Source organism: Bufo bufo, chromosome 4 (assembly GCF_905171765.1).
Source record: "Bufo bufo chromosome 4, aBufBuf1.1, whole genome shotgun sequence".
Classification (NCBI taxonomy): domain Eukaryota; kingdom Metazoa; phylum Chordata; class Amphibia; order Anura; family Bufonidae; genus Bufo; species Bufo bufo.
Genome location: NC_053392.1, coordinates 503,941,344 through 503,957,938, shown reverse-complemented (window position 1 = coordinate 503,957,938; position 16,595 = coordinate 503,941,344). Strand labels below are relative to the sequence as shown.

At 44.8% G+C, this 16,595-nt stretch overlaps 1 protein-coding gene across 5 annotated transcripts in view; it reads right to left on the bottom strand.

Annotated features, from left to right (window-relative positions):
• NINL (ninein like) overlaps window positions 1–16,595 on the bottom strand; it is a 146,433-nt gene that overhangs the window by 54,953 nt on the left and 74,885 nt on the right. For 4 of the 5 annotated variants that reach the window (XM_040429642.1, XM_040429641.1, XM_040429645.1 and 1 more), the window contains 7 exons: window positions 11,404–11,594; window positions 10,626–10,766; window positions 7,592–7,759; window positions 7,184–7,320; window positions 5,276–5,416; window positions 2,872–3,046; window positions 1,212–1,322 (listed from right to left, as the gene is read on the bottom strand). In XM_040429642.1, coding sequence (XP_040285576.1) covers window positions 1,212–1,322; window positions 2,872–3,046; window positions 5,276–5,416; window positions 7,184–7,320; window positions 7,592–7,759; window positions 10,626–10,766; window positions 11,404–11,594 — 1,064 coding nt within the window. The remainder of the gene's footprint in view (window positions 1–1,211; window positions 1,323–2,871; window positions 3,047–5,275; window positions 5,417–7,183; window positions 7,321–7,591; window positions 7,760–10,625; window positions 10,767–11,403; window positions 11,595–16,595) is intronic. The other variant, XM_040429643.1, reaches the window with a different exon arrangement.

The window sequence follows — 16,595 nt, the reverse complement described above, 5'->3', positions numbered from 1 at the left end:
GATCAGTCAGAAAAATGCATGGAAATGCCAGATCCGTCTTTCCGGTGTCATCCGGCAAAACGGATCCGGCATTTATTTTTTTCACTTTTTTTTAGTCTGCGCATGCACAGACCGGCAGGACGGATCCGGCACTAATACATTCCTATGGAAAAAATGCCGGACCGGCATTCAGGCAAGTCTTCAGTTTTTTTCGCCGGAGATAAAACCGTAGCATGCTACGGTTCTATCTTTTGCCTGATTAGTCAAAATGACTGAACTGAAGACATCCTGATGCATCCTGTACGGATTTCTCTCCATTCAGAATGCATGGGGATAAAACTGATCAGTTATTTTCTGGCATTTTGACAGAACTTAGTGCCGGAAAAGAAAACCGCTAGTGTGAAAGTACCCTTAAGGGCATGTCCTTTTGATACAGCTCCCTCCCTGCAACTGTCACAGCTTCTAATAGCAGATATGGCTGGTGGCAGTTGAAGGATGGAACGGAGCATGTGCACATTACTATACAGATTAATCACCAGGGAACACCATTAGAATGAAGTAACGAGAATATCTAACAACTGACCATTTAATACTGTAATTCAGAAAAACCTTTTACTGACTAATGGCTCATGCACGCAACCATGAATTGCAGTCCGCAATGCAAGGGCACCGACCTTGGGGCCGCCACATGCGGATCGCAGACCCATTAACTTGAATGGGGTCCGCGATCCGCATCGGACTGTCCACACCGCAAAAAAGTAGTAGCATGCACTACTTTTTTGCAGTGCGGAGGCACGGACAGAAAACCCACAGAAGCACTCTGTAGTGCTTCCGTGGGCTTCCGATCCGTGCCTCCGTTCCGCACCACATCTCCCGGATTGTGGACCCATGCAAGTGAATGGGTCCGCATCCGTCATGCTGGGTGCCCACAGCCGGTGTCCGTGTATTGCGGACCCGCTGTTTGCGGGCCGCAATACGGCCACGGCCGTGCATGAGCCCTAAAACAGGGGTGTCTATAGAGGGGATCACACCCGATAGCAAGGCCTAATGATTTTTTAAAACCGATATGGAGTTGAAAATGAGACAGTCCTATGTGCCATAATCTGGCTGCTATTAGTGTCATGTTATTCTTCTGCAGTTTGGGGCTGTGGTTTGTCTACCCCATTAACTAATGGCTCTGCGGCCACAGACACAGTATATACAGGTATATTATAAAACGAGAGCAGCATTACCTTTTCCTTCAGGATGTTATCTATGCTTGTTTGTAGTTTTATCACCTGATGCTCTGATTCTGACAGTTTTTCAACAATCTCAACCATTTCCTTTTGTAACCTGCTGTTCTCCTGTAATACAATATAACAGAGAATGTAGAGCAAAAGCAAACCCAGCAAATCAATAAACATTACAAAAAAAAAAGGGTTGTATTAAAAATCAGGATGTATTCAATGGGGTCACCATGTGCTCAGAGTAGGCAAACCGCCAGAATTAACATATCCAGCATAGCCGGACACCGCCGAGCACTGCCTTCATGCAGCTGTATTTTTTCGGTAGAAGGCTGGCATTTATAGTGAATGGGGATCTGGCAGGGTATGGCAGTGTGCGGCTATGCGACATGGTAAATCCGGTAGTCTGCTATGCCGGAACAGACTGCTGGGAAACCAAAGGCAAGATGTGAACCCAGCCTTCGTAATATAGACAGCATCTGATGCATTCAAGGTGCTGGTTCACTATCACTTTCCCATGAAGACAATAATCAGCATTTGATCAGGGGTTCACGTTATTATTTCACAGAGAAAAAATCCTGGGGACAAGGACATCTATGCCATGTTTGCCCTTTTCTGGTGGCTCAGTGGTTACCACCGATGCCTTGCAGCCATTAGGACCTGGGTACTGTCACACTGGATAGGGCACAGTGCAGCCCTGTACTCCACCCACACCACTTTCCCTACCTATTTGCACAATCCGCCATAAACGGCGGTCCACAACTTGGCAACTGTCCCTGACTTGACTGTTGAAGTAAAAGAGAAGTCAGACAGAAAAAGGTCAAAACCAGACGGCCAAAACCAGGACCAGATCAGAATCCCAAAGCTTCATCAAAATCCGGCCAGAGTCCAAACCAGAGAGATACGTCAGAACCAACACAAGATACAAACACAGAGTCAAAAAACAGACAGGATCAGTGCCAGGAGAATGTCAGAGAATCGGTAGTCAGGAGCAAGGTCAGGGACAATCCAAAAGTCAGAATACCAGGAATCCAAACAATAGTACAATACATGCTAGTGAGTCTAAGCAGAGCAATCACAGGCAACTAGGGCGAGCTGGTGCCAAGCCTGACTGGCCCTGCCATCCCTGCAACCTGATAGGTCGATCAGCCCTACTGTCAGCAGGCCTGGCTGCAGCAGCAACAGAGTGATGCCGGCAGTGCAGCCACAGCAAGGCAAGTGAATACATGGCACGTACAAATTCAACTAAGGACAGCATCTGCATGGAATTTGTATGTTCCCCTTGTGTTTGTGTGGGTTTCCTCTGGGTACTCCGATTTACTCCCACATTCCCTGGATTCTAGGAAAGCTAAATTGTCAGCCCAGTAAGTAACGACAATGTCTGTAAAGCGCTGCAGAATATGTTGGCGCCATGTAAGCGAGAGAAATAACATTTCTGAATATAAAATAGTGGATTATGAGGATCAACAGGTACATTTGGCTGCTCAGAATATATTGAAGTATTGTTAGGATGTACTAAAAATGTGCAGACAAGTGACTAGTAAAGAGGGAGAGAGGATCCGCTGCTTCTCTGGTAAAAGGCTGAGGAGGACAGCCATTCCCACATTGTAGAACATAAGAGAATTTCCAGTAACCAGAGAAGGGTTTAGAGAGGTAAAGGATTTCTTGCCTTTATTGACAAGTTCAGTTTTTCCCTCAGATAGGCTTCTTCCATCTGGAAATTAGCAAGATCCGTCTCCAGCTTCTTCTTTTGTTGTTCATACTGTTGCAGAAAATGATCTTTCTCCGTTTCCAGTTCTGTGCGTACTGTGGAAAGGCGCTGCTTGTACTCCTGCTCCAAATCCCTGTGTAGTATATTAGAAGACATAACACATCAGGGGTTCATACAAAAATTATCAGGCCCCTGAAAAGTCCCATCCACCTCTAAGAGCCCCACGAAGACTTTATTAAAATTCCATTTTTAAGATATAAATCCATCCCAGTTCCTTCTGATTTGACTATTTATATTATTTTGGCTACAAGTGGTCTCCACTAAAGACAGAGAAATGCAGATAGGTTTATACAGGTCGTACTGAAGACAATGGGAGGTGTAGCAATATGTACCATATGCAGCAAGAAAGTAGCTGCAGTGACCGTATTACAGGTAAAGCAAGTCAGTGCCGGACCCTCCTGTGCCACAGGCACCATAGTCTTATGCACTACCTCTATGGTCAGTGCCGGACCCTCCTGTACCACAGGCACCATAGTCTCATGCACTACCTCTATGGTCAGTGCTGGACCCTCCTGTACCACAGGCACCATAGTCTCATGCACTACCTCTATGGTCAGTGCCGGACACTCCTGTACCACAGGCACCATAGTCTCATGCACTACCTCTATGGTCAGTGCCGGACCCTCCTGTGCCACAGGCACCATAGTCTCATGCACTACCTCTATGGTCAGTGCCGGACCCTCCTGTACCACAGGCACCATAGTCTCATGCACTACCTCTATGGTCAGTGCCGGACCCTCCTGTGCCACAGGCACCATAGTCTTATGCACTACCTCTATGGTCAGTGTCAGACCCTCCTGTACCACAGGCACCATAGTCTCATGCACTACCTCTATGGTCAGTGCCGGACCCTCCTATACCACAGGCACCATAGTCTCATGCACTACCTCTATGGTCAGTGTCAGACCCTCCTGTACCACAGGCACCGTAGTCTCATGCACTACCTCTATGGTCAGTGCCAGACCCTCCTGTACCACAGGCACCATAGTCTCATGCACTACCTCTATGGTCAGTGACGGACCCTCCTGTACCACAGGCACCATAGTCTCATGCACTACCTCTATGGTCAGTGCCGGACACTCCTGTACCACAGGCACCATAGTCTCATGCACTACCTCCATGGTCAGTGCCAGACCCTCCTGTACCACAGGCACCATAGTCTTATGCGCTACCTCCATGGTCAGTGCCAGACCCTCCTGTACCACAGGCACCATAGTCTCATGCACTACCTCTATGGTCAGTGCCAGACCCTCCTGTACCACAGGCACCATAGTCTCATTCACTACCTCTATGGTCAGTGCCGGACCCTCCTGTACCACAGGCACCATAGTCTCATGCTCTACCTCTATGGTCAGTGCCAGACCCTCCTGTACCACAGGCACTGTAGTCTCATGCACTACCTCTATGGTCAGTGTCGGACCCTCCTGTACCACAGACACCATAGTCTCATGCACTACCTCTATGGTCAGTGCCGGACCCTCCTGTACCACAGACACCATAGTCTCATGCACTACCTCTATGGTAGGACACCTAAACACTCAATATTTATGAGGGAGGCCAGGACACTGATATGAGGTTCGGAGTCATAATACTCCTACTTCCTGAAATACAGCACTAGATTTTTACATATTTTACACCTTCTATTATGTTTAATGGTAGCTGTATAAATTCATATGCACTGAGCTCCCCCAAGTGGTGGATGCAGGCACTTAATTTCACCATGTACTGTGTAAAGGAAACAGGTATTTAGGGCTATATGGGGGAGGTTTATCATTGCATTTTTGGCAGTTGTTTGGGGTAAATACATAAAAATATGGTGTTCTGAATGAGGGCATATATTAATGAAACCCATACACAACATACAAATCAAGTAGAAATGGTGAGGCTTCACGAGTCGTAAGGTTCTACTTAAAAAAATAAAAAATATTTTTTTTTAAAAGCGCCATAAAATGGTGAGACCCGGTGTGCTTAGTCTAAGTCAGGGAGTGCACCCTGTTCATAAACCTGCTGACTGCTGCACAGGCTCACCGCCATCAGCTATCCCCCTGTAGATCTGTTATAAAATTACAGTGAACAATTTTGTACATTTTGTCTGAGTTCTCAGTTGTGAGTCGGGCCCCGTACCAAGTTTTGTAACAGGGCCCTACAAATCCTATGTACATCCCTGGGATGAGACAAACAAGAAAAATTAGGGATGCAAACAAAACCCAACAGTCTAGATAGGAAGTAACAAAGGACACAGGAGGTAAAGTATCACTGCACTACAAATACTGGGGAGTGCTAGCTCTTCAGTCCAACTCACTTGATCTTGCTCTCGTTGAGACTCTCCATCACAGAGTTATGGTCATCCACCTCATCAGCCAGCTGTAGGTTCCTCTTCTCCGCTCTATCCAGATCCTGTTTAACTTTGTCTCTCTCTTTAGTTACCTGTTCAATTTGGCTGCTGCAAACATTACGGTTAATGTTTAAAAAAAAAAATTACAGCTAAAATTGACTCCTATAGTCTCTGACTTTATCAGGGTTGTGCAGCAGGATGAAACTTTTAGAAAAGGGGTAGAATGGGTTTGAAAAAATAAAATAAAATAAATTATATATATAACAAGCATTTCACTGACCCCCCACCTCTGCAATTACTAGGTCTCCCCCTGGTCTATGCTTCCTCGTCCAGACACACAAATGCCCACACAGCTAATCACTGGCCGAGTCAGGTCACCACTGCGGACAGTGCTTGGCTGAGTGGTCAAGCGGAGACCAGTAAGGACCCAGCGAGTGTCAAAACAGCAGCGGCAGGAAATTGGTGAGGTGAGTAATGCTTCTTTTAGGCCACTTGCACACTAGCGATCCGTTTTATATTGTGGCAGAGAAAACAGATCCGTCCCCATTGGCTTGCATTGGGGGTCATGCCGGATCAGTCTTGATCCGCATCCCAGGACGGAAAGCAAACTACAACATGTTGCCGTTTGCTCTCCGGTATTGGAACGCAACTAAACGGAACGGAATGCATTTTGGAGCATTCCGTTCTGTTCAGTTCAGTTTTGACCCGATTGACAATGAATGGGGACAAAACTAAAGCGTTTTTTGGGGACAAAACTAAAGCTAGTGTGAAAGTAGCCTTATTCTTTTATCCCAGTGATGTCAGCAGGAGAAATGTAGTATGATAAGCCAGCCATTTAAAAAATTGCCCAACTACATAAGGGTAAAGCCACGAGGTCCAAATTCACGTGCAGCCGTCCAACCGCTGTGACCAATGGTTGATTGATTTTACCGCTAATTCTTGTGGCTTTCAGTTGCTGCAGGTGGGCGTACCTCAACCGTGTGCCACTCTCATGTGACCTCACCCATAGGCCTCTTGCACATAACCTAACAGTTTTGCGGTCTGCAAAATAAGGATGCGATTCGTGTGCCATCCACATTTTTTTTCCAAACCCCTTTATTTGATCTGTGTACTTTCCGCATCCTTATGTCTGTTCCGGAAAAGGATAGAAATGTCCTATACTTGGCCATAAAATACAGACCATTGACCCACTGAAGTCAATCGGTCCGCAAACAAAATGCAGATGCAACATGGACGGTACCAGTATTTTGCGGATCTGCAATTTGGGGAATGCAAAATACATATGGTCATGTGTATGAAGCCTTATACACAGGCTAATAAAGGGGGCCCAGAGTGGGGAACCATGTCATCCGTATGCCAATATAATAAATCAATCACACAGTAGCAGGATGCAGGTCTCTATGTGGCACTTAAAGGGGTTGTGCAAGAAAGAGGGGTGAGGGTGTTCTGGCAAACGCCCCCATTCTGCCAGACCTGCAAAGGGAAGATGACTTACCTGTCTCCCACTGCCAGCTCTCCGTTCCTTCTCCTGCAGGCTTGCAAAGCTACTCTCAGCTCCAGCTATGTCAACATCTGGTTTGACATCGCCACAGGCCGCAGAGGTGTCACATTCCCATTGCGTCACGACAAATGGTCACATGGTCGCAAGGGGAGCCGGAAACCACCGCAGCCTGTGATTGGTGGCAACGATGTCAAATGGAACCCAGTGGAACATCGAAGGCCTGCAGGAACAGGATCGGGGAGCTGGCGCCGGGAAGCAGGTAAGTCATCTTCCATTTGCAGGTCCAGCACAATGAGGGGGTTTGACAAACCCTCTTCCCCATTCTTGTATTTCAGGATCATAGACAACACAGTCTCAAGCTGGACAGTACTTACTGCTGGTGATGTAACTCATGCTTGTACGATGCCAAGGCAGCAAGATAGATTCGGTTTTTTGTTGCAATTAATTCATTGTCTAAGGCGGTGGTGAGCTCCAAAAGGTTCACATATTCTTCTAAATTAAAATCCAGGCTCTAAAGAGAACATATATTTATTTATACAGTAGAGATTTCCAAATATGAAATATAATAAAATTAAAAATGAAATCTACAGTACAAAATACAATTATCCACTACACCAGTATGTATAGGATTGCATAAAAGATCAACCAGAGACCACTAGATAAAATAAAAGATTACCGATATAAAAGGATAGAAATCATTGTCCTAGATATCACAGACTTTGAGTGTCCATAAAGTGAAAGCCCCGTTTCATGGCAAACGTCTTGTAGAATTAGCTCCTTACCATTAAAATATCTTTGCTGTCTTGAATCCCTTCCTCCTCCCATATGATCATGATCTGCTCTGGGTTTCCAAAGCCTGTCCCATCATCAATGCTGGAGAAAAGATGAAAGCCTCCATATCCAGACAGCAGAGACTGCGAGGCTGTGTTATGGCTATTCTCTTCTACCTGCTAAGCACAGATAAGAAGGCACAGGTCATATTAACTCCTGCAAATCTTATATTAAAGTCCGGTATCATTTTAAGACTTGTTTTAATTACTTTGATCTAAGTTTGTGAAATTAAAAAGTTGTAGGCCTTGTGTCATCAGCCTGTTTAGGTAGATTCACTGAGCCATGTACCAGTAGTTCAATAATGTGAGTCAAATCTATCATTCTTAACATACTCATTGGCTTAAATACCGGCACACAGGTTGGGGACAGTGAGAAAAATGCACTGGTGACAACTATAAATAGCTAGTAAACACAGGTGGAAGTGTTGTCATAAGAAGTTTGCAGGAGACTTATTAAAATATTCATATAATTAACAAAAGGCACGTAACAATCATGGTGTTGGAGTTCTTCCTTAAAGGGGTTGTCTCATTTTGGACATTGGGGGCATATCGCTAGGACATGCCCCTCAATGTCTGATAGGTGTAGGTCCCACCTCTGGGACCCGCAATTTCTAAGGAAGCGACGAAAATAGCATCTTACTTTCACTTTGAGCCATTATCTGCTCGCTAAATCCTTTATCTTTGAACTACTAACAGCTCACAAACACTTATTAAGGCCTCATGCACACGACCGTTCCATTTTTTGCGGTCCGCAAACCGCGGATCCACAAAAAACGGAAGTCGCACGTGTGCCTTCTGCAATTTGCGGAACGGAACAGGCGGCCCATTGTAGAAATGCCTATTCTTGTCCGCAAAACGGACAAGAATCGGACATGCTATATTTTTTTTGCGGGGCCACGGAACGGTGCAACGGATGCGGACAGCACACGGAGTGCTGGCCGCATCTTTTGCGGCCTCATTGTAGTAAATGGGTCCGCATCCGAGCCGCAAAAACTGCAGCTCGGATGCGGACCCGAACAACGGTCGTGTGCATGAGGCCTTAGGGTCCATTCACACGTCCGTTTTGGTGTTCCGCATCCGTTCCGATTAAAAACGGAACGTTATGCGGATCCATTCATTTTCAATGGAATCCGCAAATATTCGGACAGCACTCTAGGTGCTCTCCGATTCCGTGATTCCGTTCCGTTGGTTCCGTTATTCGGATCCTGGAAAAAAATATACCCTGTCCTACTATTTGTCCGATTTTGCGTTCCGTCATCCCATTCTAGTCAATAGATCCGTAAAAAATGCGGAAGACATGCTAAAAGCATCTTCATGTCATCCAGATTTTCGGATCCGCAAAAAACAGGAACATTTATCCGGAAAGGTAAAAATACTGAAGTGTGAATGCACCCTTAGGCTCCATTCACACGTCCGCAAAATGGGTCCGCATCCTTTCCGCAATTTTGCGGAATGGGTGCGGACCCATTCATTCTCTATGGGGACGGAATGGATACGGACAGCACACAGCGTGCTGTCTGCAGCCGCAATTGCGGAGCGCGGCCCCAATTTTGGGTCCGCAGCTCCGCAAAAAGATAGAGCATGTCCTATTCTTGTCCGCAGCTTGCGGATAAGAATAGGCATTTCTATGGGGGTGCCGGGCTGGTGTGTTGCGGACCCGCAATTTGCGGGTCCGCAACACACCACGGACGTGTGAATGTAGCCTTAAGCTGTGCAATCAGTAAGATAAGAGTTGAGCTATAACGAGTGTTTATGAGGTGTGGGGATTCGCTTTGGTAGTTAGGATTAGCAGGTGCAGCACAAAGGCAAAGTACAAGTTCTTGGTTCAAAACATCAGTGTTTATTCACACGTGAAAGCAAAACAAAAACGCAAGTTGCTTGGTGATCGTTCACACACATGAAAAGTTCATATACAAAACAGTCACCTTTTCTCCTGGGTGTTACTTCACACCCTGTTGGAAGCTCTGCTTTGTCAAGTCCACAGGCAGGCGTTAGGCAGCCTGTTCGCTCTCACAGGGGTCTGAGCCCTCCAGGCTGGCTCAAGCCACGGATCCCAGCACAGCCCTCAGATCACAGCACACAGACCTCCTGAGCTCCACTGTCAGACGGAGGTAATCCTCCCCACCTGGCAGTGCTGGCTGGTTTTTATGCCTGGTAAAACCTGTCCTGGAACATGGGGAGTAGTCACCCACCCAGCACTTTGACTACTCCCAGTAAGAGCCTTCCCGGATCAGCTATTACAGCCATACTAAGTATCAAGGTTTCAAACAGCAACTGCTGCTGACACATAAAAACCGGCTCTTACTCCACCCAGGCCAGGAACCTCGGTGACACGTACCTATCATCCACGATGATTCCTTGTACCTTCTTACAGAGGTCAGGAGATCAGAGCTGAGGAGCCTTCAGCTGAACTGCCTGACGAGAAACAGTATTAACACAGAGCCTGGCACTAGAGAATCTCAAGACTGTACAGAGAATGGGGCTGAAATTTTTTAATAAAGACCAAATGAAAAAAATTACCCCAAAAGGTGTCCATAGCCTTCAATGGAAACTGTAAAAATGTCTATGCACTAAGCAAGAGAAACCGTTAGGCACTGGTCACACTCTCATCCCGGGCCACACAGAAGTCATGGTAAGTATGCCACTGTCCAGGGTGTTGTCTATTGCTACCCCCTTATTGACTCTGAAACAGGACAATCCCCAATGGGCTACAACCTTATAAGCACCTGTTCTGAACTAGAAAATGTCTGATTTTAAATCAAACTATAAAGTAGTAAATGGAATAGTAAGGATTTTTTTACTTTATATTCTTTGAAATTAATTTTAAAATAAGACAACTTGACCTATCCTGAGGAAAAGTCATCAATATCTAAATGGTGGGGGTCATATTAATGACCTATCCTGAGGATAGGCCATCAGTTTTAAGCTCCCGGAAAACCCCTTTAATCACCATGCAGTAGACACAATTATAAATACATCTACCCACCTGGTAAAGTGCATGTCTCTTCTTGAGTGGGGTGGAGGCACTAGGTAGAGGCGCGTGGCTGAACAAGCCCACCTCAAACTCCTGGAAGCTTACTCTGCCGTCTCCATCTCTGTCCAACTTATTAAATAAGTCTTCAAGTTCCTAACAAAATACAAACCACACACAAACTTTAAACCCAAGTAAAAAGTGACATTGTGAATGAATGGAGACAACACCTCCACAATCCACTCTATATACAGAGTTGATGACTGCATGGTTTCTGTCCACTAAGTGTGGCCTTACCCTCATAATGTTAAATTTAAGGAGCACTTTTCATCAGGATCACCCTTATTAATCCAGACATACCACATGGTAGAGTTGACCCTGCTGATTAACACGAGACGCGTCTTGTGAAAATTGGTTGCGGTGTTCCCAAGAAAAAAGACTTTTATTCTCTGTGCTAATGAGAGCTTCAGTGCACTGAGGGGCGGGGCCTAGACCCTCAGATTTGCAGTGCTGGCCACGCCCCTCGGTGCACTGAACCTCTCATTAGCACAAAGAATAAAAGTATTTTTTCTTGGGAACTCTGCAACAGATTTCCACAAGGAAGGTACCATTTTAATCAGAAGGATCAATCCTACCATGCAGTATGCTGAGTTTGACAGGGTTGATACTGCTAGATGCACCTTAAGAATCGAGATCTCCTAGTTTGGAGCCAAGCTCTTTACTCTATTCAAGAATACAAAAATTATAACCAATGCCAATGGGACAATGTGTTACAAAATTAAACTGCTCGTACCTCATCACAGAGATCTTCAAGTCCAATGTTCTTACACACAGTGGCAAGCTCTTGCCTGTTGAGGTAGCCATTGTGGCCTACACCTAGCTGCTCCCAGATGTCCCGCACCTGGTTTTCAGTCATATCAGAATGAGCATTTGGAATTCTTCTGGGACTGTCAAAAAATCCTGGATTCCATGTCCTCAGCTGCCCTGAAGGTCAGAAGAATCGAAACGTCATTAGTATCATTTATATTATATAATAAGTATATTACTTTATATACATACATCATCATCTCCTATAATGACAAGACCCTCACAATTCTATACTTAAACTGGCCATCAGGTGTCGAGTGGAGTCAAAGGTATGAAACGATGACTTCAACAAGCCGTCAGAGGCGCATGCACAGTAAATACTGTGAGGCAGATGCCCACGGTATCTACTGTTATGTGCAGGCAGGTTTTCATGAATTGAGATGTTGTGGATTCACTTCAGATTTTATTTTAACTTTATTTAACTCACCTCGGCTTTTCTTTCTAGGATCACATGTTAAGGGTACATTTACTTGAATGTTTTTTTTTTGTAATAGCCATTTAAAAAAAAAAAAAATGTAGTTCTGTCACCATTATCAAACTCACAACAAAAAAAGCCAACTCCTGTAAATATATATATACGGCCTAAGGATGTTTTGTCATGTGCCACATGGCAGGATTCTACCACAGAATTATCAAGTTTTATCTATGCAGGTTTTTGTGGGCACAGAAATTACAGGTAAAACATGTCTCTCCTTTAATTATCATGCAGACCCAAAAAAATAAAAAAATGAAAAAGAAAAATCACTTAAAGGCCCCATTCACACAATCTTATTTTTGGTCCACATTTGATCTGTATTTTTGCAGATCGCACACGGACCCATTCATTTCTATAAATCCACAAAAAAAGGATCCGTATGTCCGTTCTGTAGTCCAGCTTTGCAGACAAGAATAGGCATTGTTACAAGGGTCCGCAAATAAAAAAAAAATTAAAAAAAGGATACACCGTGGACATCATCAGTATTTTTTTTGCGGACCGTAAAATACATACGGTGATGGGAATGCACCCTAAAAAACACCATACTGCCATTTCTCACCGATTGCTAAAAGAGCATTATGGGGGTTGTGTCATGCCTCCAAGGTCTGATAGCTGCAGGCCCCACCTCTGAGACCCACACCTATATCTAGAATGGAGCCCACAAAGTGAAGGAGAGAGCATGCGTGGCCACCCTCCACTTATTTCTATGGAAATGCCGAAAATAGCGAAGCAGCACACTCGGCAATTTTCGATACTCCCATAGAAATGAAAGGGCATGTGCGGTCCGCCCTCTTTCGCTTTGCAGGATCCTTTCTAGAGATAGGTGAGGGTCCCAGAGGTGGGGCCTGCAGCTTTCAGCCATTGGCGGCATATCCTAGCGACAGGTCATCAATGCTTGACATGACACAAGCCCTTTAAGTGGAGAACTGCTTTAAAACGGTTGACAAGGGGGGATCTTGATCAACACTGGCGTAAATGAAAACTGGTTGCTGTGGTCAACAAAGCCAATCACCATTCATTTTCCTAAGGAGTTCTAAAACTGGCTCAACTAAACCAGTTTTGCTTTACACCCATTTTGATAAATCTCCCCTGATGTCTCATACATATTAAAGGGAACCTGTCACCGGGATTTTGTGTATAGAGCTAATGACATGGGTTGCTAGATGGCCACCAGCACATCCACAATACCCAGTCCCATTGCTCTGTGTGCTTTTATTGTGTCAAAAAACCGATTTTATACATATGCAAATTAACCTGAGATGAGTCCTGTACGTGACTCATCTCACGTACAAGACTCATCTCAGGGACAGGACTCATCTCAGGGTAATTTGCATATGTATCAAATCGGTTTTTTGACATAATAAAAGCACACAGAGCTATGGGACTGGGTATTGCGGATGTGCTAGCGGCCATCTAGCAACCCATGTCCTCAGCTCTATACCCAAAATCCCAGTGACAGGTTCCCTTTAAAGTACTGCTGCCTTCCCCACCAATTTCACTGGCCAACAATCTAAGGCCTCATGCACGCGATCTGCAAAACGGGGTTCTGTTGTTCCGTGATCGGTTTCCGTGTGTCTTCCTTTATTTTTGGAGGACCACCAGACATAAAGGAAAGTAAAAAAAAGTCTAAAACAAGTTTGCCATGCAAATGATAGGAAAAAAACGGACGCGGATGACAATCTTGTGTGCCTCCGTGTTTTTTAGCGGTCCCATTGACTTGAATGGGTCTGCGAATCATTTTACGTGAAAATAATAGGACAGGTTATATTTTTTTGACGGACTGGAATCACGGACGCGGATGGCAAACAGTGCATTAGCCGAGTTTTCAACGGACCCATTGAAAATCAATGGGTCCGCAGAAAATCACGAAAAATGGCACAACGGACACAGAATAAAACAACGGTCGTGTGCATGAGGCCTAATGTGTATGAGCAGCTCACGACTCCCCACCTACAGAGGATGTTGGGGAGAGAAGGATTGGGGTTGTTGAATTTCAGCATCTGCATTGTTCTCCCAGGAGGTAAGCTGCCGCCAAGAAGTGACTGCCTCGTCCCTAATGAAAACATATATATGATCTGCTGAGTGTATATGGGGAAGTTGGGAGTCGTTCGACTGATGGCTTTTGAAGGTGTATGCGCACCTTAAAGGGAACCTGTCACGTGGAACGTGGTGTCTGAGCTGCAGGCGCCATGTTATAGAGCAGGAGGAGCTGAGCAGATTGATATATAGTTTTGGGTGAAAGAGTCAGTATAACTTGTATTTCATTCATTAAAATGTTTGCTCATTCTGGACTTTAAAGTCCAGGAGGTGGTCCTATCAGTGATTGACAGCTATCTCTGTATACACAGTCATAGAGGGAAGGCAGTCAATCACTGATAGGACCGCCTCCTGGACTTTAAAGTCCAGAATGAGCAAACATTTTAATGAATGAAATACAAGTTACACTGACTCTTTCACCCAAAAATATACCGTATATCAATCTGCTCAGCTCCTCCTGCTCTATAACATGCCGAGAGTGCACGGCTTTTTCATGGTTCCCTTTAAATCCAGGAAAAGAGCACAGATGGACAGATTTAGCATAAAACTAGATTCAGATGCTGAGGCTGGGCTGCTGTCTTTGCAGTTTGGCACAAATTTTCAGTTAAACCATTTATGGTTTTTGCTATGCGGCCAAAAAAAACACAGCTCAAGGAGGACAATCTGAGTATACCTTAAGGCTGGGTTCGCACGTGACTGAACAGCTGCGGATTCGTCGTGGTTGCAGCATTGTACAGTACCAGCAAAGTGGGTGAGATTTTCATCCTCACGCTGCATACAAAAAAAAACAGCATAAATTGACCTGTGGTCATAAATTGACCTTTAGGCCCTCATGCACACGACCATATTTTTGGTCCGTGTCTGATCCATATTTTTTACGGATCGGATGCCAACCCATTCATTTCAATGGGGCCACAAAAAATTCAGACAGCGCACAGTATACTGTCTGCATCAGTTTGTCTGTTCTGCCCCCCCACAAAAATTATAGAACATTTCCTATTCTTGTCCGTGTTGCTGACAAGTATAGGACATTTCTATAGAGGGGGGGGGGGGGGGGGATAGCAGCACACAACTGGTATCCGTGTTTTGTGGTTGTGTGCATAAGGCCTTAGGCTGGGGATCTCCCTAGTGGATTTAACCCTTTGCAATGAAGAGAATGAAGTCTGCTGGCTTCTCCATAGCAAAACCATTTTTTTTTTGTTACATTTTTTAAGCTCGTGTCACGTGTCAGCCCACATTCACAAATGTTTATATGGTGTTTTGTAAGCAGTAACCCCCCCCCCCCCCCCCCCCCCCCGGCCCAAAAATAAAAGCCTGACTTCATGTGTTAATGGAGCCCTAAGGCTGGTTTCAAACAGAACTTTTTGCATTTGCATTTTGTAGTTGCTTTTCTTTTACATGTGGTCGCATTCCCAACAAAGTAGTTTTTTTTCTTTGTTTTTCATTTTACGCATTTTTTATGTTTTTGTCAAAATACAGTGGACGGCGTTTTATGTCGGTCCCGTTTACCCTCTGCGCTGCCGGAGGATTCGGCAAAGTTCTGACGAGGAGTGTGCCTATATAAAAATAAAATGGCTGCACACCATTATACATACAAACAATAGAGCTAAGAAATGGGGGTCATTCTAAATAAAAGTGGTACAATACCGACTATAAATGAGTCAATGGAAGCTCTTAGCGCACATATTTGGTCAAACGTGTGTCGGGTCCATCTACCAGGCATCAAGGTGGCTTCCGCAAGTCCAAAGAGAGGCAGTATATTAGTGTTAGGGCCCATCTGCGGAAGCCACCTTGACGCCTGGTAGATGGGCCCGACACATGTTTGATCAAATATGTGCGCTAAGAGCTTCCATTAACTCATTTATAGTCGGTATTATACCACTTTTATTTAGAATGACCCCCATTTCTTAGCTCTATTGTTTGTATGTATATTGGTGTGCAGCCATTTTTTATAATCCTGTTTTCTTCATGGATATGCACCTGTGATTCTGAAGGTTCTAGTCTAAATTCTCTTATAGTATATATTGAGGAGTGTGCCTAGTCATAAAGTAGGTGCACCTCCGGAAATCTGTGCGCCTGAAGTAAAAACTACTAAATTTCCGCAAGAAAAGAAAGCAAAGTGTACATGACATTCGTCTAATCTAATACACTTTGCTGGTGCTGTGTTAAAGCTCATGCACACGAACGTATTTCCTTCCCATACTCGTATAGTTTTTTTTTTGCGGACCGTATGCGGAACCATTCATTTCAATGGGTCCGCCAAAAAAACGGAAGTTTCTCCGTGCACATTCCGTTTCCGTATGTCCGAATTTCCGTTCCACAAAAAAATAGAACATGTCCTATTATTATCCGCAATACGGACAAGGATAGTACTGTTCTATTAGGGGCCAGCTGTTCCATTCTGAAAAATACAGAATGCACACGAATGTCATCCGTATTTTTTGCGGACTGCAAAATGCATGAGGCCCTACACTGCGGTTTTGTGCAGTCACCCTTAGGCCACCTGCACACGCTGTACACTTTGCAGATTTTTTCTTTATGGAAATTGACCTGCTGTGTGGATTTCCAAATCTGCATGTCAATTATGTTTGTGGTTTTAGCTGCGG